Source organism: Amblyomma maculatum, chromosome 1 (genome assembly GCF_055883805.1).
Source record: "Amblyomma maculatum isolate TAMU_Amacu chromosome 1, ASM5588380v1, whole genome shotgun sequence".
Taxonomy (NCBI): Eukaryota; Metazoa; Arthropoda; class Arachnida; order Ixodida; family Ixodidae; genus Amblyomma; species Amblyomma maculatum.
The window spans coordinates 312,268,710-312,291,754 of record NC_139344.1 but is presented as its reverse complement, the minus strand read 5'-3'; the positions used below and the strand labels follow the sequence as shown (position 1 = coordinate 312,291,754).

The 23,045-nt window shown below is 47.8% G+C and overlaps 1 protein-coding gene across 1 annotated transcript in view; it reads left to right on the top strand.

Moving 5' to 3' along the window:
• pit (probable ATP-dependent RNA helicase pitchoune) overlaps positions 1–23,045 on the top strand; it is an 85,784-nt gene that overhangs the window by 51,409 nt on the left and 11,330 nt on the right. The window contains exon 11 of the mRNA XM_084600411.1: positions 5,703–5,880. Within this exon, the coding sequence (XP_084456537.1) occupies positions 5,703–5,880 (178 nt within the window). The remainder of the gene's footprint in view (positions 1–5,702; positions 5,881–23,045) is intronic.

Sequence of the window (23,045 nt, the reverse complement as noted above, 5' to 3'; positions counted from 1 at the left end):
TGATGAAGTCTGAAGAGGTCCGGTGAAGTATAAGCAAGCTGTGTAAACTTTTGGTTTCATCACTGTTTTCTCATTGTACACAGTACCTGCAGCTAATCTAAAAAAGCAATGATCGTGCCCATGCTAAGGCGCTATGCAAGATATCGTTAAGTTGCTGCCTCCGCTGATAGCGAGCTGGGCTGGAAATGTCAACTAAACAGTGGAGCGATCTGTATGGCTATGGCATAAACCTCTCCCAAGAAAAGTTTTCCTTCTGCGATTGGTAATTTTCTTCCTTTTTTTGTGTGGCCATTAAATAAGCGTACTCGGCTGCTCGCTGAATCTTGGCTGCAGTTTGCGTGAACATTCTTGTGATCACAGCTGAGAGTTTCACAACAGCAACACTCGATGCGCGTTCTTCCATTGAAAATTATGAACCAGCAAAATTGTATGGGTTTGCGAGCAGCCAATAAAGATAGTAATAAAAGCTTTCGGCGCATATACGTAGCACCTTGAGGCAGACCGGCTCTATCAAGCCTGCTTACTTTGTCCCGTCATGCAAAATGCGGGAAGCCATGACGGATAGCGTTCTGGCGCACAAAGTTTAAGGTCTCCAACTGAGTAGAAGATCCCAGGTTATCATCTAGATTACCCTTAATAAACATCTTGATTATTCACCGTAAAATTTGTCACAATGAGATAGAAAGGTTGGTTACATGTCGCATTTTCACAGAGGTTGCTCATTGTAGGACATTTTTTTATTGGATAGCGCTGGCAGCTTATAACAGGTTGACATCAATTTGTGTATAAAAGCTGTATGCAGGGATGAGTAAATTGTATGAAAATGACACACGGAATTCGCGACATAGTTAAGTGGTTATGCATTAGGCTACCATGGCTGCTGAACAGCTTCGAATTGTTCACAGCCGGGTCAGATTTTAATGTGACGAACAACTGGATTCGATGAAACATCACAGTAATGAGAGCTCTCCATTCGAGTGGCCTTGAACCACCGTGACTATGAGTTTTTCGGGATACACTCCAGTATACATCCTTGCCGAGCAAGCGCTAAGTGCTGACATGGTCACAGTAGACATGACAGTATATACTAATTCTTGTTGCCAAACTGTATGAAGCGGAGCTCTTATATCCTTAAAATAAAATGCTTCTACCACGCCGACGCCTCCCTCAAAGCGCAGCCAGGCGCAGCTCTCCGCGCGCAACTGTCCCCGAGCGGTGGCGACTGGAAGTAGGCGCCTCCCGCCGGTTTCGGGCGACGTAGCAGGCCGCACCTAGTGCGCTTCCATCGAGCGGCCGTAGTAATGGTTTCCAAAATGTGATCTTGGAAGCAACACGAATGCTTATAGGCTCATCAATTGATGTTTTTATCACCAATATTCAGGATACACAATCTGGTGTAATCTGTGCCCAACTGAGTGACCACCTACCAATTTTTCTGTTTGCTGATTGTGTGAAACAGCGTCAACGGAAGAAGCCAGTAGTTCAAACGTACCAAACAATAAATGCAGATACCTTAGAACTTTTCAGAGCCAAACTCGAGGAAGTGTCCTGGGAGTGCGTGTACAAAATTAAGGACCCAAATGACGCGTACGATCTCTTCATTAAAATAATAAAAAATATGTATACAGAGTGCTTTCCCAAAATAACTTCCAAAAAACCAAGAAAAGCTCGCAAACCTTGGATAAATAGAGATTGTCTAAAAATGATAAAAAGGAAAAACAAGCTATACACCCCATTTATTTCCTCTAGAGCTTCCGATGACCTCGTAGCTTTTAAAGCATTTAGAAATCGGGTAACATTGTTCCTTCGCCAAGCAAAGAAGGACTATATGAATAAAGTGTTCAACTATAATACAGTAAAACGAAGTGACCTTGTTTGGAAGGAAATTAATAACATCTTATACCCTCAAAGGCAGCTACAGACTTGTACTTCGATAACGATTGACGACTGCATACTATCTGGAAAGCAGTTGGCTAATCGCTTTAATGATTACTTTGTTACAGTTGTGAGCAGCGCTCATGATCGCCGCTCTGTAGAGTTTTTAAAATTTCGCAGCCCTCATACTGCATTTCTGTCACCGACAGATAAACATGAAATTGAAAGTCACTTTACAACACTTCTCAACAGCCAGTCCCGTGATATAGATGGTTTCCAGGTACAACCCTTTAAATATGTCATTGATATTATCAGCAAAGCTTTGGAGCACATATTCAACACCTGTCTAGAAAAAGGAGTATTCCCAAAGCGAATGCAAATGGCTATAGTTTCTATTATATTTAAAAGTGGTGACAGAAATGACCTCTCAAACTATCGTCCGATATCGATTCTTCCCGTCTTCTCAAAATGTCTGGAAAAGGTTATGTTTCAGCGTATTGCTGGGTTTAATGGAAAACATAATTTGATAAGTGCATGCCAGCATGGTTTTCGAAAGGGTCGGTCAACAGAGAGCGCCCTTCTTGTACAGAAAGAGTTAATACTAGAATCATTTGAAAACAGACAGCGTATCCTGGGTATATTTGTAGATTTTTCAAAAGCCTTTGATCGGATCAATTGTGAGACTTTATTAGGCAAGCTAGACACATGCGGTTTTCGGGGAGTTTTTCTCCAATTGATCCGATCTTACCTAACCTTTCGCTGCCAGCAAGTTAAAATTGACAATCACTTTTCTGACATACAGGCCGCGCGAAATGGCGTCCCTCAACCTGTACATAATGACTTTACCAGTATATAGATAACAAATGCACATTTATAATGTACGCTGACGACACAAGCATTTTCTTTAAATCAACAGACGTATATGACCTGTTTGGGCAAACAAATAGGTGTTTGTGTTCCCTTCATGAATGGATGACCATTAATTCCTTAAAAATAAATACTAAAAAAACAAAAGCTGTCCTTTTCCAGCCGAGAAACAGGATCGTTGACTTCTCGGGCTTCTCACTGTGGCTAGGGTCAGCTGAAATCGAGCTCGTCTCGGATTTCAAAAGCCTTGCAGTATATTTCAATCAACAATTATCATGGAATACACATATAGATGCCACGATAAACAGCTTGGTAGCTACCAGCTAACAGAAAACAGCTAAGGTAGAAAGGTATTCTGTCAAGGCTCCGGTATTTTTTACCACAGTGTGGTAAAAAAATTATATTTCAGTCCCTATTCTCTTCCGTTATAGGTTACTGTCTTTTGATTTGGGGAACCACCACATTTTCTAATATCACCAAGCTTTTCAAACTGCAAAAACGTGCCCTTAGAATACTCATCGACGTTTCCAGAGACACACCTATGGCATCGATTTTTCAAAAACTGAATATAATTCCTCTCCCGCAGCAATACAAGCAAACCTTATTAAGTCGCTACAGGACTGCAGCAATAAATCCAGTCCTTTTCTTCAGAGAAATGTACAGGCTTGAGCACAAAACTCATAACTATCACACGCATACTAAAAATAATTTCATCCTTCCGCAAACCCGAACAAATTACAGACGACAAAGCATTAATTTTAACTTGCCACTTCTGCTAAACACAATAGATTGATTACAATATGCAGATTCCATACCCTTTATGAACTGACTGAAACTGTATTTCTTTAAAAATGCCTTCTGTTTTGCATGTATGTCCTTGTTTCATCATTATTTGAAAGTGTCACTTTGCCATGTTGCTGTTTCTGTAAAAAAAAAAAATAAGACAAAGAAATGTATATCTGTATTGCTATCTGTCGCACCAAAGTTGCCAGGTGTTTTTATGGGGGCGTAGCCCCTCGTCAAGCCTTTGTTAGGCTTTTTGGCTACGCCCCTAACATCTCTGCGATGTTGAAATAAAGATGACTTGACTAGCCCGAGTGCCATTCGGCTTGCCTCCCTCTAGTTGCCAAGCTGTGCTTCAAATTCTTCGACAGACTGCTATACAGCTAAACCCCTTTATAAGAGACATCATTCACCAAAATGGTTAGCCACCCTGTGACTTTCATTTTAACAGACATTAGATGTAGAAGGCAATTGGCTGTAAAGGACGAATTTGGTACTCAGTCTTGCTTGTAACGGACATTTTAACATTAGATGCGGCACCATCCATCGCCAGGTTCAGTGACAGTGAAAACAAAGAAGAGAGACACATCTGTGCCGTTATTATTAATTATAACTAACTTTGGCGAACAAAGAGCAGGTCAGTCAACTATGAAATGACTAAAAGAAGCCTCTACGGTGGGAATGCATGTAGAGAAGCTCTGCAGGCTTGCCACAAAGAGCACAAGTGGGATTGCATATGCGAGCATCTGAGCAAGCATATTGGGAGCACGCATTGGGATCTCCAATTAGTGGAGCTTCCTGTCACGAATTATTGTAAGTGTTGTTTCCACTAGTCTGAAGGATATAGTGAAAATTGTCTATTAAGTTGCATTTTGGTATGAGCGACAAATCTATCTGGTGAATGGAAAAAAAGTGCTCAGCTGGTGCTACTGACATTAACAAGTCATTGTACTTAGAAACCGAGACATAGCCAAGCCAAGACATAAACACACATAAAAACTGAAGTGGTTTGCTCTGGCGAGGATAAATAAACTGCTCTGTTCTATTCAACCAGTTTCTACTCCACTCGGAAATGCCTTGTTTGCTTTTCATTTATTTTTAGTCTCAGTAGCGACATTCACAGACTTGTTACTCACAGCCGCTGTTAGTTACCCTTTGTCAAACAAGCATAAATTTCATAGTGATATTTCTGCTGGTGATGCTTTATAGTTTTGGCCACTTCTAGCACCTCGGTGGTAAGCTGGTTACTTTTAAGATTTCGTGGCGCTTTTTTTTGCTTGACTTCTTGTAGCATTACAAGACACACAGCTTAGTTGCGAATCACTGCAGTGCCACGTCACATCGCGATCACACTTTGCAATTGCTGCAAACATAGTTTGCCAACATATACAGCTTTGGCACATCGGCTAGAGGCTCTTGGCCTGATTTTCAAGCCGGAAGAGGCTGTGTTGAACAGCATCAATGCAGTCATGAAGCAAACCAAGATTTACAACTGTTTCAGCAGTAGTGTAAGAAAGTTACAAGGTGTGGTCAGTGTGGTGATCCACCAAGCAAATGCAGTATGTAAATGAATGCTATAACAACGCTTTTGCGACGTGATGTACCCTTCTTTTTTTGCATATTTTAGCCATATGATGCCTGCACCAAAATCAGGTCTGCTTAGAAAATGTGGACTTGGTACCCTGCTTATAAGGGACCTCTCATATGAGAGACAGAAACTGCTTCCCAGTGCATGTCCCTTATAAAGGCAACGGGCTACTTTAATTTGTTTGTTTGTTGTTTGTTGTTTTTTAGAAAAAAATATCGACCTATATTTCTGTTTATATGGTACTATCTCCTGTTAGAATAACTATTGCTCCTGTCTCATTCGAGGCAAAGTGATGATGCATATGGTGCAATAGCAGTGGATCACAATGTCTACCAAAAACACTGGCACCACACAGCAGAGAGCACTAGACCTAGTCTTTATTGAACAACCCTTGTATTAAATTCGTATTTGAGCCGTTGGGCAAGTAGCAAACTGTATGTGCACCAGTAAGGGCCTGCAGGAGGAAGCCATTGATGCTGTCGCATCTTACCGTAACAAACAGTGGCTGAAAGTGCTAGCACACATGCTTAATTGTTTTGCTGTGTGGGAAAATAACCATATTTTCTTTTCCATCTTATTTCGTGCACAGTTGGAGAAGCTCATCTCGAAAAACTACTACTTGCACATGTCGGCCAAGGAAGCCTACAAGGCTTATGTTCGAGCTTATGACTCACACCACCTCAAGTCTATCTTTGACGTCAACACGCTGGACCTCATTCAAGTTGCCAAGTCCTTTGGATTTTTGGTGCCTCCGAATGTCGACCTGCGTATCCTTTTGCACTGCAATGCTCACGCAAGTTACATGAAGAGAGAAAGCAGTCAGCACAGTAGGCTGTAGTAAAGTCCTTTTTTTTTTCTTTTTGTAGTGAAAAGTATCTAGTTATGGCGACATTTTTGCCATGGACATTGTGCCACCCGGGGGGCAGTCTAGAATGGCAAGGCCAAAAGGAGGAAGCTTGTCTGGCTACAGAGAAATACAGGAGTTATTGTAATGGTTCTGCTATGAAAACAAGCAGGTACTTGATCACCTAGCCTCCTTGTCAATAGCAAGCATGTCTGGCACGTCAGACGAAGGCATACTCTGAAGCATTAAGGTGCCAGTCACTAGAAATGTTCTCAAATGCAGTGCCTATTGCCAACGCGCTGAAAATAGGGAAGCCCCAGCGTGCCTTCTGCCAACAGTGAAGTAAACAAGCTGAAGGAGGCTGCCCTCCACTGGCACCTGTCCTCTTTAAAGGCACGATACCGATCAGTGTCCAGAAATTTATCAGCAAAATCACATGATAAAAAAAGATATGCTCAAAATAGATAGCAGATATATCCGTAGCCCACTTATAACAGGTGAGTGCATCAAATTGCTTGACTCGATGTATTTAAATCTATTAGGTCAGATCAGTGTGAAGCTTGTCAAAAGATGTTCAATTATTAGTGTGGAACCAAGCATTCTGTTTGCTGCTAGTCTGTTTTAAATTGTTGCGCAGGTCATTTGTGCTGTTTAAAGCATTTTTTGATCTTTCTTATGTCTTGTCAGATTTTTTTGTTTTTGTTTTATTTGAGACATTTGCCATCAGGCATAGTGAAAGAAGGAGCAGGAAGTAGGAGCAAGTTAGAAAAAGGAGTGTAAACTGATCTCTTTAAAATTCGCAGAAATTCTCGATAAACTGATTATCTAATGTCCACTTGCAGTAGTCACATTCAAGGTCCCACCGCAGGCCTGCTTTCCTTAGGTAGCACTGTCTTATGGATGCCGTAACTCGGCAGGTTCACCGGAAGCACCACAGTGCAGGCATTTGTCAGTTACTTGAAGCCGTTCATCACGCCACTGATGACACATAGAAGGGGTCAGAGCTGCTCCTGCCCGAATCCGGCGCGCAGTACCTCCTCCTCCCGAGTGAGATTGCGGGGGAGAGGGTGTTTGCTGGCGCAAAGATTCTCGGGGTATGGGGCAAGAGGGGAAGGTGGCGGAATGTGTCAAGGGGTGTCATTGTATCCACACGGATATTATGTAGATCGTGAGCATGGCCCCGAATCCAATATATACGCACTGTACAGGACAGGGGTATTGTTTGCAGAGCTGGTGAATGGATTTTGTAATTTGGAATGTGTGCCTTAACTGCTTAGAGGCCCTCTGTGCACCCTCCGGTCGAAAATATTTTCTTCCTTGGTGACTGTGACACTTCGCCCCCAGAACGCAAGGCCACAAAATGTTTTTGAAAAGAGTAACTAATAACGCAGCTACAGCCACCGCAATCACCTGATTCTGTCGTGCTTCTCTCCTTTTGTTCCCTCGCAAAGGTTTTTCACTCTCCTGCCCGAGGTCGTCTAGCCTCCGCAAGACAAATTCCCATTCCTCCTCCGCGTTTGGCGAGAGGTGGGGCGTGGCACTCCGCTTGAACGGGAAAAAATAAATAAAAGGGCGAGGGAGCGCGCGCCGCTGGATTCAGTCTGGCTGTGGTAAGGGAAAAGTGCGCAGCGAGCGGTAGACACCCATCTTTCACCCTCAGACAGTGAGATGGACCAATGGACGTCGTTCTCGACAAATACGTCATAGCTGCGGCTCGACGGGCCAGCGCAGGGAATGGGAAAGCTGGCTTCCCGAAGGAGAGCATGAGACTGCTTTGATTTGTATTTGCGGCGCGCGTGTCACTGTAGCATTTTGCACAGACTATCTCCGGTACCTGATCGAAACACTGGGCTCCTTCGCTTAAAAGGTCCTTCCCTGGACAGTGGCCTTTTAAGGGAGTCAGTGCAAATATGAGCGATGTCAAATGTGGGTAGGGAAGCAATTGCATTGTGTATCACCTGAAGCTCCAAGGCAAGGGGGGTGGTATACACAAGCGTCAAGTTTGTAAACTAAGGTGGCGCTGCGATCGGCAGCGACATGGGGTGTAGGCAAAAGCGCAGCGTGCCTACACAGCGCCAAGCGACGCTGCCTTTGAAATCAGTTCACGCGTGCAAATATTCTGAAGTGTGAGCTTCGTTTGTGCATAGAAATAGTTTGGTTTATGCCTGGAGAGCAGTTCAAGCACTTTTGCAGCCGATTACTGCTGGAATTACCCGGCTAAGAACTGCATTGGCTTCTTTCTCCGCGACCTCAACAGCGCGCAGCTATGGTGGGCGAGACTGATTAAGTTGAATGAAAATGAGTAAGCACAATGTATAAGAAAGACTAGTAGTCGACACTGTTAAACTGCCGGGCATATTGCTAGCGCATGAAAGGAGGACAAGATCTGAATGACTGGAATCTGCTGCTCAAACACATAACTCACTCTAAGAACAATATTACCGGCAGCTATAGGGAACTAGAAATCATGTTTCTAGCTCACTGTACCTGCAACTTAACTGACAGAATTTCATCGAATGAGAACTCAATCTTTTAGTTCTTTGTAACTGCTGCGAACTGCTAAATGCGTCGTCAGCGCCACGTGTGCCCGCCTCCGCTCTGCTCGTCATCACCAAGCGTCCCGGCAGCTTCTCCTTTCGTTCTTCTTTTTTTTCTTTGGCTTGGTATAAAAACCCAAGCCACACAATAAACCCGGTTCTTTCTGCCCCAGCCATCAGTCTCGTTGGGCTCTAACGCGTTCGCCGCCGCCGACCCGTTGGCAGGCGAACGCCGGCCGCTGGCGTTTGCAACAGTGGCGACGAGGATTCCCATAACACAAGGGTCTGTCGATAGTATCCAGGCCTCGGACCTTCCTGCAGCCATGGGCCACCACCTGCCTGAGTTCGACGACGTGAAAGATAAGTGGCAATCGTACCTCGTCAAAGTTGAGGCCTATTTTGAAGCTAACCAAGTAACTGACGATGCCAAGAAAAGAGCCTTGCTAGTCGCCGCGCTTGGGTCAAGAACCATTGATATTCTTCGCGGACAAGTCGCCCCACAGAAGCCAAACTCTTTGAGCTATCAGTCAGTAGTAGACGAGTTAAGCAAGTACTACGACCCTACGCCGAACGAGATTTCCGAAAGCTTCAAGTTCTTTCACCGGCAACAGCACGAAGGGGAGTCAGTACAAGATTTTATTGTCGAAATACGACGAATTGCTCAGAACTGCAACTTTGCAACAATGCTCGACAGGATGTTGAGAGACCGCATCGTATGTGGCGTCCGTTCGAAGAACTTGCAAAAACAATTGCTAGCAAAAAAAGATCTTACCTTAGCTGAAGCGACAGCACTTGCGATAGCATCCGAGCATGCAGAGCTTGATTCGCAGAAGATAAGCCACGAAGAAGCCTCCTCTGACTTGCTAGCATTAAAGATGCCGCGGCGTTGGCGCGCGAAGCGGAACGCGAGTGACAAGCAGTGCGAGCGTTGTGGAAACAGCGGTCATGATAATGCCGCCTGCTCGATGCGTCACCGACGCTGTTACAGTTGTGGCACACAAGGCCACTTGGCTCGAATGTGCCGAAAGGAAAGAAACCATTCGGTGAACGTCACAGCGCATACAGAGAGCGATAGCGAAACTAGTGCAGCCCAGCTATGGTCAGTGACTACAAACGAACTGTTGGTGCCACCAATTAGAAAAACTTTCAGCTGGAATGGCATCAAGCTGTTAATGGATGTAGATACCGGATCGCCAGTGTGTGTCATTCCTAGGACAACCTACGAAGCACACAGTAATCAATGGCCAGAGTTGCAGAAGCCGACGATTAAGTTGTCTTGCTATCTGGGGAGACTGCCGGTACTCGGAGTGTTGCCTATGCGGGTGCGCTATAAAGACTGCAGCTGTCAATTGCAACCTCATCGTCTTAGATTGCGAAGGACCCCTACTTTGTGGCCGGGATTTGCTGCAGAAACTCGAAACCAAAGAAGCAGCTGTGCTACATGTTCTGCGTTCGCCACAGGACCGCAGCTTGACCCCTGCTGTACAGACTGCCGTTCTGGAGGACTACGCAGACTTATTCACGGAGGCCCTGGGAAGCATGACAGGTCCACCAGTGCACCTGCAGGTCAAGCCACAAGCACAGCCGAAGTTCTGCAAGGCAAGAAAAGTACCTTACGCTCTACGCGATAAAGTTTCAGAGGAATTGGACAGGCTTGTGGCAGCTGGCATAATATCACCGGTCACTCGCGCAGAATGGGCCACACCTATTGTACCAGTTCTCAAGAAAGATGGGCGAGTGCGCATATGTGGAGATTTTAAGGTTACGCTGAACTTAGTGTGTGAAATGGAACAGTACCCGCTGCCAGTTATAGATGATATTTTTGCTCAGTTGGGAGGAGGGCAGCGATTCAGCGTATTGGACTTGAGGGATGCCTACAATCAGATTGAGCTAGACGAAGAATCCCGCCAGTTGGCCGTAATCAACACCCAAAAAGGGTTGTTTTGTTTCAATCGCTTGCCTTTTGGAATTGCTTCTGCACCGGCCATATTCCAGAGGCGTATCGAAACTGTTCTGCAAGGCTTGCCCGGGGTACAAGCATACCTCGATGACGTTCTGATTGCGGAAAACCAGGATGGCGAAAGCAATCACCTCAGGGCGGTTCTTCAGCGCTTTCGTGAGCATCGCATCAAGCTGCGTGCTGACAAGTGTCGATTTCACGAGACGTCTGTCACTTATCTCGGTCACCGTATTGATGCGGACGGACTGCATCCGACTGAAAAAGCTGTTGATGCCATCAAATCAGCGCCCTCCCCCCAAAATGTGAGCGAGCTGCGCTCGTTTCTGGGCATGGTAACGTTCTACAACAAGTTTTTGCCTGACATGGCTACGTTGCTAGCCCCCCTGTACCGGTTGCTCGAAAAGGGTGTTAAGTGGGTGTGGAGTTCTAAGGAAGAAGATGCATTTTCCTTAGCGAAGGAGGCGCTGTCCACGGCCCCGGTGCTCACGCACTTCGACCCGAAACAAGAGCTATTTTTAGAATGCGATGCATCACCCTATGGTGTTGGGGCCACGCTTTCCCATCGCATAGATGGCGAACATCGTCCGATCGGATTTCGCTCGCGCTCGTTAAACGCCGCTGAAAGGAATTATTCTCACATTGAGCGGGAGGCCCTGGCTTTAGTTTTCGGTGTGCAGCGTTTTCGAGACTATCTACTCGGGCGGGAGTTCACGCTCATTACAGACCATAAGCCCTTGTTGGGTCTCCTAAAGCATGACAGGCAAACGTCCGTCATGGCAGCTGCTCGAATACAGAGATGGGCCATTCTGCTTGGCGCATACAAGTATAAGTTACAGTACAAGCCTGGTAAGCACATGTTCGTCGCGGATGCCTTAAGCCGCCTACCGCTACCATCTCAGCAGGTTCCCGAGGATTCGGAGGACGAGGCAGAGTACGTGTTGACCTTGGACGCCTGGGACCAGCCTGCCGTGCCCCTAAAGGAGCTGCAAGTGCTCACGCAAGCAGACGCAGTGCTCTCGAAAGTCTGTAGGTGTGTCTTGGAGGGTTGGCCGAGGCACTTGGTTATGGAAGGGAGGGAGATGGCGGAATACTCGAAAAGGCGACATGAGCTGTCCGTTAGTCAGAACCTGCTCTACTGGGGCCACCGTGTTGTGATTCCGGTAGCAGCCAGAGGAAGATTTTTGAAGTTATTACACGAAGCACACCAAGGGGCTTCTTCCATGAAGACCGTTGCGCGGTCTACTTTCTGGTGGCCCAGTCTCGACACAGATATTAAACGGGTGGCTGCTGGGTGTCAAACCTGCGTTCAAGCGCTTCCAATGCCGCCTACCCACGCACCTGTTAGCTGGCCAGAGACGCAGGAAAGATGGTCGCGGTTGCACATTGATTTTGCGGGACCTATTCAAAACAAGATAATCCTGGTCATCGTAGACTCGCATAGCAAGTGGATTGAGGCCATACCCCTATCCAACGCCACGTCCTGCACCACAGTCAAGGCCCTCCGGACAATTTTCAGTCAGTTTGGTCTACCCCGCACAGTTGTCTCTGACAATGGGACGCCTTTTATCGGTTGGGAATTTGCCCAATTTATGGAGCGGAACGGCGTGACACACATTCGAACACCGCCGTATCACCCACAAAGCAATGGTTTGGCTGAACGCGCTGTACGAACCATTAAAGATGGACTTAAAAGGTGCTCAGAAGGGGATATAACGAAGGCCCTGGCAAGAATATTGTGCAGCTATAGAAGCACGCCGCTACCCTCAGGGCGCTCGCCATCCGAAATTTTGCTCGGGTACAGATTGCGCACGAGACTAGATATGTGCTTCCCGCCCAGGTGCAAGACAGTCGACCAGGCCCAGTCACGGGAAGACGCCGGCTGGAGCTTTGCCCCAGGAGATCCGGTATACATCCGCAACTATAGCAGCGGCGAGAAATGGACGCCGGGCAAGGTCAAGGAAACCACGGGCTCGCGTGTTGTGAAAGTGGAGACAGACAACGGGGTTGTTCACCGTCACATGGACCAGCTCCGCAGAAGAAGCACCGATGCACCCATTGCTGTTTCAACTCCCCCTGCTTGCCCTGGAGTACCTGCGGATCACTCAGACGTGGAGCTGGAGAGAACGAAGGCTCCCACAGCTAGCGACATCGAGGGTCCGGTGCTGCGGCGGTCAACACGTGTCAGGAGGCCCGTAGTCAGATATGGATTCCAAGAAAAGGGGGATGCTGCGAACTGCTAAATGCGTCGTCAGCGCCACGTGTGCCCGCCTCCGCTCTGCTCGTCATCACCAAGCGTCCCGGCAGCTTCTCCTTTCGTTCTTCTTTTTTTTCTTTGGCTTGGTATAAAAACCCAAGCCACACAATAAACCCGGTTCTTTCTGCCCCAGCCATCAGTCTCGTTGGGCTCTAACGCGTTCGCCGCCGCCGACCCGTTGGCAGGCGAACGCCGGCCGCTGGCGTTTGCAACAGTAACATTCACCTGTAGTGCGCAGCCAAGTTGTTCTATTCACAAATGTTTGATGCAATGGGGTCATTCACAGGTTAATATTGTGGAAGACGCTCACACACACACAAAAAAAAGATGCGGCTCACAAATGAAAGATGCAGCTCACAATATACATACAGTCGAACCCGGTTATATCGAACCGGGATATATCGAATTTTGGTTATATCGAACTCACGGAATATCCCCTTGAAAATCCCATGCAAAAGTATAGGAAATCCGCGTCATATATCGAACTTAATTTCACCGGTCGTTCGATATATCGAACTCCGCACCACGCACTGGAAAGTGTGCCTTCCCCAAAGACGATCGCATCACCTTTGGCCGTTTGCCACGTGCCGTTTTCAAGCCAAGTGCGGAAGGAACGAGAGGGGACAGTTCGGCGACGGCTGGTCTGGGCAACGCCGCGCCCATTCCCCAAAGGCGCGCTCATCTGCAATTATTGTTTACCGCGCGCCAACACATGACGTTTGCAAGTCATGTGCGTGGGTGTGCCCATCCTTTTGCCAAGCTATCTCTCTCCTTCAGCACGCGCTACGCTTGCGCCAAGCCAGCTCAGCCTGTTTTCAGACAGGCGGCGACGCTTTCTCCAACGTGTGTTGCGAACCCTCTGCGCGCGGCGTGATAAATCGAACCAGGCTTGTACGTGCAATCAAGCCATCACGGGCACTCTGCCAAGTTCGCTCCCCGCCACCGCAGGAGCTCTCAAAAGATAAACGCGCTCTCCCTCACGTTATCGCTGCGCAGCATCTTGGCACGCTGCCAAGAAATGAGCTGTGGATGAGACGACCGAAACGGAGTGACGCGCGCCATTGACATTCAAGCGAAAACGCTTGCGATTTCTGCCGCGGCAACACAGAAACCTTGTTTAGAGCTGCCGCCGTGGCTCGAGCAGCGAGAGGGATGCAGTTCCAACAAGTTTGAAAATTGTCGCTCTGTTGCTGCCGCTCGTCGCTGATATCGCTCAATCGCTTGCATGTGAGCGAGCTGGCCTTAACGCTTTTTTTTTTTCTTTTTCAAATTCTCCGTGCAAAAGTGCAGGCTGGGTTCATTATGCGAGTGGGTTGATTACGCGACAAATGCGCTATCGTTTTTTGGCATCGTAAGTGCCGTCACAAGCCGATTTTTGTATATCGAATTGTCGGTATATCGAACTATTTCGCGATCCCCTTCGAGTTCGATATATCCAGGTTCGATTGTATATGAATGCTTTTAAGAATACTCTCATTTATTCTCTTTGCTCTACAGGAAAGGTACACGTCTTTGCCAAAAGTAACCAGGCTGCATGTTTTGCTTCTCACTTGTATATAAAGCCAATAAGGATTCCCAGAATATCACTACTCATTAACTAGAGAGGGCAGGCGCTCGCCTTTATTTTGCTAAGATTTAAAGTTTCGGATGTGGTATGAATTTACTACAATACGACTGAGAAGCAGACCCTGCAGCCAGGTTAGTTTTGGCAAAGGCGGTACATGAGCGCAAATGCAACGTTATCCACAATCGCTTGCTACAAAATTTAAAAGATCTGCTGACCTTTTTAATATAATTGTAACATTTTTATTCAAATGCATTTTATTCTGCTTATTTTGCCCCCCTCATAACCGACTCAATTTTGGGACACTAACCTCTATATGCCATATATACTATTAAATATCCTGCTCGATCAGAGCTAGGCGATACTTGGATATTAATTCGTCAGGTTTCGTTCAAAAGAAAATTTAATAATCTGAGAAATAATGTTGTGCGACTTTGCCGGGATCCTAACAATGTTTACTCGCTTTCTAGGACCGGTGTCGAAGTGTCACTCGTTGAAACTCGCGAAAGTGAAAACAGAAAAAAGCTACTTCACAGTTCCGGCCGTTTTGGCAATATCGCGCCAGAGTGACCCCTCAATTGTATATAACTGCAGTTACTTCCACAGCAACTTTTGTGTCCTTTTCTACACAAACATATACAAGGGCAATACTGCAGATGAATGGGATGCACACAGCGCAGCTTTCCCACCTTCTATTAAGATCATAGGCACACGGAATATTGCGTCAAAACTTCTTATGACTTGATAGTATATACAGCAAAACATGCATGAGTTGCAGGCGTTTGCTGCTGCGTTATTCGTCGTGCGGCCGAAAAACACCCCAAAAAACTAAAGTTCCAAACGAACTGATCAAGTTTCAATGCAAAAGTGCAACGCACGTTAGCCGTGAAGGCAATCCGTCGCTGAAGGGTCTACTTGTCGCGCTTGATGCCGCTCCTCTTCGCTCTCATTTTTATCCGACTGCAAGAAACATATGGAAACAAGTGCCATTTTTGTTTTATGCTTCGTGGCGCAACCAACCACACCACAGCTTGCAGGAATATCGGTAATTATGCTCGAAAACACAGCAAGCGCCGCGCATCCAATGCAGACGGTGCAGGCTTTTGCCTACACCCCGAAAGTCACTGCTGTCGCCAGCGCCGCCGCATCTCCACTGACGTCACGAGCTGACACTTGTCTATACACCATGCGCAGCGCCTATAGGAAACCCAAGCTCGAGTTTTGCTGCGCGACGGCAGTGCCGCATTCCTGCCGTGGTGGCGAAATGTGAAACGATGGGGCTTCGCCGGAACAGACGCTCCGCTAGATTCCCGTGCATGCGCGGTGATCGCGTTGCGCCTGGCGGTTATTGGGCGATACAAAAACGCTTTTGCTGATGCGAAACGGATGTACCAAGTAGAATTGTGTCATGGGAAGCCACAATAGTAGGCGAAGCACAAAAAGATGAGGCTCACGTGTGAAACTTTGCAGATTCCTTTGGAAGCGTGTCCGCAAGACCTGTTTTCCAACCGCATGACAGCATTCTGAGAAGTCTCGCGTTCTTTGTGAAAACGAAAAGAGCCAATTTCCCCTTTCTTCGTAAACTCAAAAATGTTGATAGTTGACAAATACTGCTTGGAGAGGCATCAAAAAAGTACAGTGGTTTAACACCATGCATAAAAGTGAAGAGGATGGAAGATTATTTTGCTCTTCGCTCCCCACATGTCTAGTTTTGCCGATTTTCTGTGCTCTCTCCCTGCTTTGTGAGTGCTCCGAAAGCAACCAAATCAACAGATGCGACGTCCGCGATCGAGACTGATGTGTGAATGTGCCCTAAGTGCCCACAGCTGCCTTTTCATTTTTAGATTTATCTAGGAACGAGGCCTTTTTTGGGGGGGGGAGGGGGGAGGGGGGGGTGCGGCGTTGGAAACCATGCCTTGCTGAGACGCTTTTACAGATTTTTGCAAATTGGCCAATAAGTGAACCAATTATTATTATTATTATTATTAACAAAGATATGTCGGAAGTGCAGTACAAAATTGATCCTAGCTATGGCTCGACTTACACTACTCGCACGGAGCACCCCATTCGTGTCACAGGGTTAGTGAGTGCAAACCAAATATTATCAAAATGAAGCACAACCATTTAATAAGAACCGAAATAAAACACTATGTAGTACAAGCTTGGATTTCACCTACCTTCCGAGCCAGTGAGCAGGTTATGTCGCGTGCAGCGCACGGAGCATGCATGTGCTTATGAGATCGCTAGCGTTCTTGTCTTTGTAGAAACACCTCCTTTGGACTATATACTTATTCTTCTACTGCAAGATTTCCTTTAGTAACGTTGTAATAATAAAAAACAAATCCGTATAAAGGTCGCATGCTACAGGCCAAACGATGGTCAACAAGCGGGCCACTTTATTTCATAGTACTGATGATACTTTAGCAGTTTTTAAACATATTATATACGACAATATAATTACATAGCGGACTTACCTCGAGATTCACTTCCTACGTTTTTGCTAACGTGGGACGCATTCACAATCAATATTTACTCATCCCCGTCTGTTGTCTGCTTTACAGTGCAGACATGAATAAAAAGTTTCCCGCCTATAATTAACTGTCCTTTAAAATACGCGTCAGGTTGCCGAATCAAGACGGAATGCAGATGGCATGTCGCGGTGCGCCTGCGGGGGCACGTCAAGGCTCGTGCGAAAGAGCGCACGGCGCACGCCTTGAAGGCAGCGAGCTGAGCCGGCGGCGTCCAGTGTGTGATTTCCTGTCCGCGCGACAAAGCAGCGCGAGATGTCTGTACGTGCGCGGAAGCGAGCGAGCGAAAGGAGAAAACTTGCACGGGATGCCTAGGTGGTGCCGCCGCGTGTATCCCCAGTTTCTATTTTTCTGCCAGAGATGGTGCTCCCTGTCAGGAGCAGCAGCGCCGCTCGACGGTGCTTTAGAAGCCTATAGGGGTGCCACTGAAAACTGCGTAGCAGCGGCCGTCGGAACCCGAGACAAGCCTCATGCGGCAAGCATGGCCGTGGTGAGCGCGTGCGATCTGTCGTTTGTGTTGTGGGCGCCACTGACGACAGCGCCCCAAGCAGCAAGCTAATCAGGCGGACCGCCGGGAGACCCCGGCAGGGGCAACCGCGCCAAGCGGAGCGAAAATAGACGCCGTTACCTGATGTATAAATAAACAGTTTTGCTTGTTATACTGGCTACATCTACCACATGGCGGCAGCGGCGGGATAACCAACACAGCGTGACACCCAAAAGGACAGCCAGCCCAACGTAAGCGGCCGCAGCGTCATGCCAGACACTCATGGCGCGATTGAAGAGCGCACGAGCGGCACTCCAAGAATGACGTTCAACCCGCTCGCCGTGGAACTGCCAACAAAGCTCGATTTTCGCAAGCCCGAAGATTGGACACAATGGCACTGCAGGTGGGAACGCTACCGACTTATCTCCGGTCTGACAGGACAGGACGAGACTACGCAAATCAACACATTACTCTACGGAGTCTACGCCATTGGCGAAGAAGCGGAGGACGTGCTCGCTGCTTTGAAACTGACAGACTAACAGATGGCATCATACTCCACCGTGGTGAGTGCTTTTGAAAAGCTTTTCCTACCTCGAAAAAATGTCATCTATGAGAGAGCGCGATTTAACTCTCGGAAGCAAGAGCAGCATGAAAACGTCAACGCATTTGCGACTGAACTGTTCAAGATGGCCGAAAGATGTGATTACGGAACTCTCAAAGACGAACTGATTTGGGACAGGCTCGTGGTCGGCTTGCGAGACGTAAAACTCAGCAAGAGCCCACAGCTTGACGCAGAACTCACTCTCGAAAAAGCAATCACAGCTGCCCGCAATTCAGAGAGCGTGAAACTTCAACACAAGGAAATTCGCTCCATTGAACAGCCAGCTCTCGACATGGGAGAAGTTCGCGGCCAGACAAACGTCAAAACTCACCGGAACGAAGCGAAGGTGCCTTTCAAGTCGCTCCCTCAACGTACACACAAGACAGGAGACGAACGCTGCAAGTGGTGTGGTGGTGTGCGTGACCACACGAAGACACAGTGTCCCGCGATAGACAAGACGTGCAACCAGTATGGGAAAAAAGGCCACTACGCCCGCGTCTGCATGTCTAAGCCGAAGGACGAGACCTCGAGTATCCGACAATGACCAAAAGATCTCGGAAAGCTATATTTAGGCGAAATCAAAGGGAGTGAACACGCCGTGGAGGATTACTGCTACCGTGAACAACTTGCCTTTTACCTTCAAGGTCGACACCGGCGCGGATGTGACTGCAATCGCACAAGACCAGTACAGCAGAACCGTCATGGGACCCATCAAGTCAACGCAACAGCTGTTGATAGGCCCAGGCCAGACAGCGATAGCCACTGTTGGCTACATCGATGCAACAGTCACCTGGCGCAACACTGAAGTTCAAGAAGCAGTCTTCATCATCAAAGAATTAAAAGAACCGCTGATCAGTCGACCAGCTATAAAATCACTTGGGATTCTACAGCGCCTTCTTGAGCTAGACGAAACCCTCGCACAATCAACTGATGTCCCCAATTTCTTGGCGTCATACCCAAAGCTAACGTCTGGGCTTGGAGTCATGAAGACTGAGTACCGCATCAAAGTCAAAAAGGATGCTGAACCATACGCATTCAGTTATCTTAGGCGCGTGCCTCTTCCACTGCTTCCACTTGTGAAGAAAGAACTAGAAATGATGGAAGACTTGGGAGTCATCCAGAAAATCGAGCAAGCAACCGAGTGGTGTTTTCCAATGGTTGTCGCACAAAAAAAAGAACAATAAGCTGCGCATCCTTGTGGACTATGGTCAACTCAACCAACAAATAATACGGGAACGTGTGCTCATGCCTACGGTGGACGAGTGTCTTGCAAAATTAGCAGGTTCAACAGTTTTCAGCTGCCTAGATGCACGAGCAGGGTACTGGCAGGTGCCACTGTCCAAGGACTCTCACGAATATACAACCTTCATCACACCAGTTGGCAGGTTCCAGTTCCTGAGGCTTCCGTTCGGAATCTCCACAGCGCCAGAGTTCTACCAACGAGAAATGCTCTGTGTGCTCGAAGGACTAGATGGTGTGAGTTGTCTACAAGATGACATCATTGTCTCAGGGAAGACAACTGAGGAACACGACACCAACCTACTGCTGGTGCTGAGGAAGCTGGAAGATGCAGGTGTTACCCTCAACATCGACAAGTGCTCCTTTCGACAAACAGAAGTAACATTCTTAGGACACGTCGTAAACTCAACAGGAGTCAGCGCCGACCCGGAAAAGGTCAAGGCCATAGTCCGGCTCGACCCACCATGTGATGTGTCAGAAGTCAGGTCTTTGTTGGGCTCTGCAAACCACCTAGTGAAATTTCTTCCAGAGCTAGCAGGCTTTACGAAGTCTCTCAGAGACTTGCTCCACCAAGACGCCGACTCACATTGGGGCCCAGCTCAGCAGCAGAGTTTTGACAAACTCAAGCAAGCTTTAAGCAGGACGCCGATTCTCACTCACTACGATGCTCAGTCCCCTCACACAGTGTCTGTGGATGCTTCCTCATACGGTCTTGGGGCTGTACTTCTACAGCACTCGCACGAAAAGCTCCTACCTGTGGCATATGCATCACGCTCCCTTAGGGATACAGAACAAAGATATGCCCAAATCAAAAAGGAGGCACTGGCAATCACATGGGCTTGCGAACATTTCCGCAAATACCTGCTGGGATCAACCTTTCACGTAGAAACGGACCACAAGCCGTTAATACCGCTGCTGACGACTAAACGACTTGACGAGTTGAGTCCTCGTCTTCAACGTTTCAGGATGCGCCTTTTGGAGTACGACTACACCATGTCCCACACTCCCGGCAAAAAGCTGTACACAGCTGACCTTCTGTCCCGGAAGCCATCTGGGAAACCAGCAGACAAGGAAAGAACTCTCGAGAGTGCAGTGCGCGAGTTTGAAGAATTAGCACTTGAACAGCTCCCTGCTTCAAACCAAATTCTGGACAGAATCAGGGCAAGCATCCAATCAGACGAAACACTTTCCAGGGTGGCTACCTTCTGCACTACATCATGGCCAACTGTGCATGGGCTGTCACCTGACCTGAAAAGGTACGTCGAGGTGGCTAGTGAGATTTAATCGCTGATGGTCTGCTATTCAAAGGTGACAGAATAATCATCCCGCCAGACATCAGAGTAGAGGTTCTGGAAAAGCTCCATACAGGCCACTTCGGCACGAGGTGCCGAGCGAGGGCAAGAGAATGCATATGGTGGCCAGGCATAGGCAAGCACATTGAAGACTACGTGGAAAAGTGTCCAACTTGCAGAGAGCACAGAAAGCCAGAAACAGAACCCCTGCTTCTAACCCCATTGCCAGCACACCCTTGGGACACAGTCGGCATGGATCTCTTCACGCTGGAGGGGAAAGAGTATGTTGTAGTAGTAGACTACTACTCCCGATTTTTCGAGCTAGAACAGCTGCCGAGGACAGCTACAAAAAACATAGCCCTAGTCTTGGAGCCAAAGTTTTGCATGGTACGGTGTTCCACGGACAATACGCACAGACAACGGGCCGCAGTTCACTTCCACAGAGTTCAAAGAACTAGTGCATCACTGGGGAGCCACACACACAACCTCAAGCCCTTACTACCCACAGAGCAACGGTATGGCTGAGAGGGCTGTGCAGACAGCAAAGCAGCTTTTGAGGAAGTCTTCCAACATACACGAAGCGCTGCTTGCCTACAGGGCCACACCCAGCGTGGAAGGGTTTTCACCAGGAGAACTCTTAATGGGTCGTCGTCTGAACGCCACAGTACCAACCACTTCAAAGCAGCCCCAAAGTGGGACGACAGCGAATTCAGACAAAATAATGAAGCCTACAGATCTCGTTCAAAACGATCATACGACACCGGGCACACGGTACGGAGCCGAGAGCGCTTACCACCAGGCACAGCGGTGCGCATCCTCGCTGTAGCTGCGTCACACGGCATGGTAATACAGCCAACATCAGAACCAAGGTCCTACGTTGTACAAACCGATAGAGGACAAGCAAGACATACAGCAAGACACCTGCAACCGTTGCAGGACACAAGCACCACAAGAAGTGGACGTGTTTGTAAGCGAACAGAACGCCTGGACCTGTGAGATCAAACCTTTCAAGAAAGGAGGGTGTTATGGGCGCCACTGACGACAACGCCCCAAGCTGCAAGCTAACCAGGCGAACTGCCGGGAGACCCCGGCAGGGGCGACCGCGCCAAGCGGAGCGAAAACGGGCGCCATTACCTGATGTATAAATAAACAGTTTTGCTTGTTATACCGGCTACGTCTACTACAGGTTGTACGCGTCTCGCGGGCATTTCCGCGATGACAGTGTGCTCAAGAGGATCGCACTGTATAATAGTGGACATGTGTTCGATATCACTGCCGTCTGGGTCTACATCGCCTCCTTATGCATCAAGTGTCTGCTGCAGACGAGCATCAACAAGGTTGCGTTCGAAGTGGAGCTCATTTTGAGTGCCACGCTTTCATTCCAACGCACGCTAATTCGTTCATTCCTTCACCTATGAACCAATGTTCTTTCTTCGCTTGCTTCGTTTACATGCAATACGCCGAAAATAGAGCAAAGGCCAAGAAAACTGCTAACGTCACTGATGCAGCGGGGTGTAGGAAATGCACTTCCAGCACGAATTTTGTCGGGGTCAGGTTGAACGCCGCGGGCATCGAGCAAGTGTCCGAGTACCTTGAGGTGACGTTGGCCGAAGTTACACTTCCTTGAATTTAGCTGAAGGCCAGCTCTTCGGAAGACTCCAAGAATGGCATCAAGGCGGTGAAGATGGCTCTCAAAGGTCAAAGAAAAGACAATGACGTCATCGAGATAATATAAGCACATTGTCCACTTCGAACCACGTAGAAGAGAGTCCATCATACGCTCGAATGTAGCGGGCGCATTACACAGGCCAAAAGGCATCACCTTGAATTGGTACAGGCCATCGGGAGTAACGAAGGCAGTCTTCTCTCGGTCCCGTTCATCAACCGCGATTTGCCAATAACCGGAACGAAGATCAATTGAAGAGAAATAACTGGCACCGTGCAAGCAGTCGAGGGCATCATCTATCCTGGGAAGTGGGTAAACGTCCTTTTTTGTAACTTTGTTGAGGTGTCGGTAATCAACGCAAAACCTCCAGGTATTGTCCTTCTTTTTAACAAGCATGACTGCTGACGCCCAGAGGCTGCTCGAGGGCTGTATAATGTTTTTTGCCAACATCTTGTCCACTTCGTCTTGTATGACGCGACGTTCAGAAATGGCGACTCGGTAAGGTCTTCTGTGAATTGGGCTGGCGTCTCCGGTATCGATACGGTGAGTAACGAGGGACGTCTGTCCCAAGGGTCGGTTATCAAAATCGAAAATGTCACTGTACGAGGTCAGAAGGCTGGTAAGTGCTTGAGCACGATCAGGACACAAGTCAGGAGCTACCATTCCTGATATGCGGGCTTCCGTAGGAGGGGATGGCGCATGCTGTGTCGATACTCCAGCAGTAGGGTCAGGTGAAAGTGCACACACATTAAAGTCAGAAAACGGGGTCAGTTCGACGAGAGAAATGCCCTCAGGAAGAACTTGTACAAAAAAGCTGAAGTTCAGGACTGGAAGATAAGTGTGGTTATTCGCTACATGCACGATATTGTGAGGGAGGGCTATGCTACGCTACAGAGTCACATCGGTTAAGGGGGAAACAACGTACTTGCCATCAGGATTGGGGAAAAAGCCGACATGAGC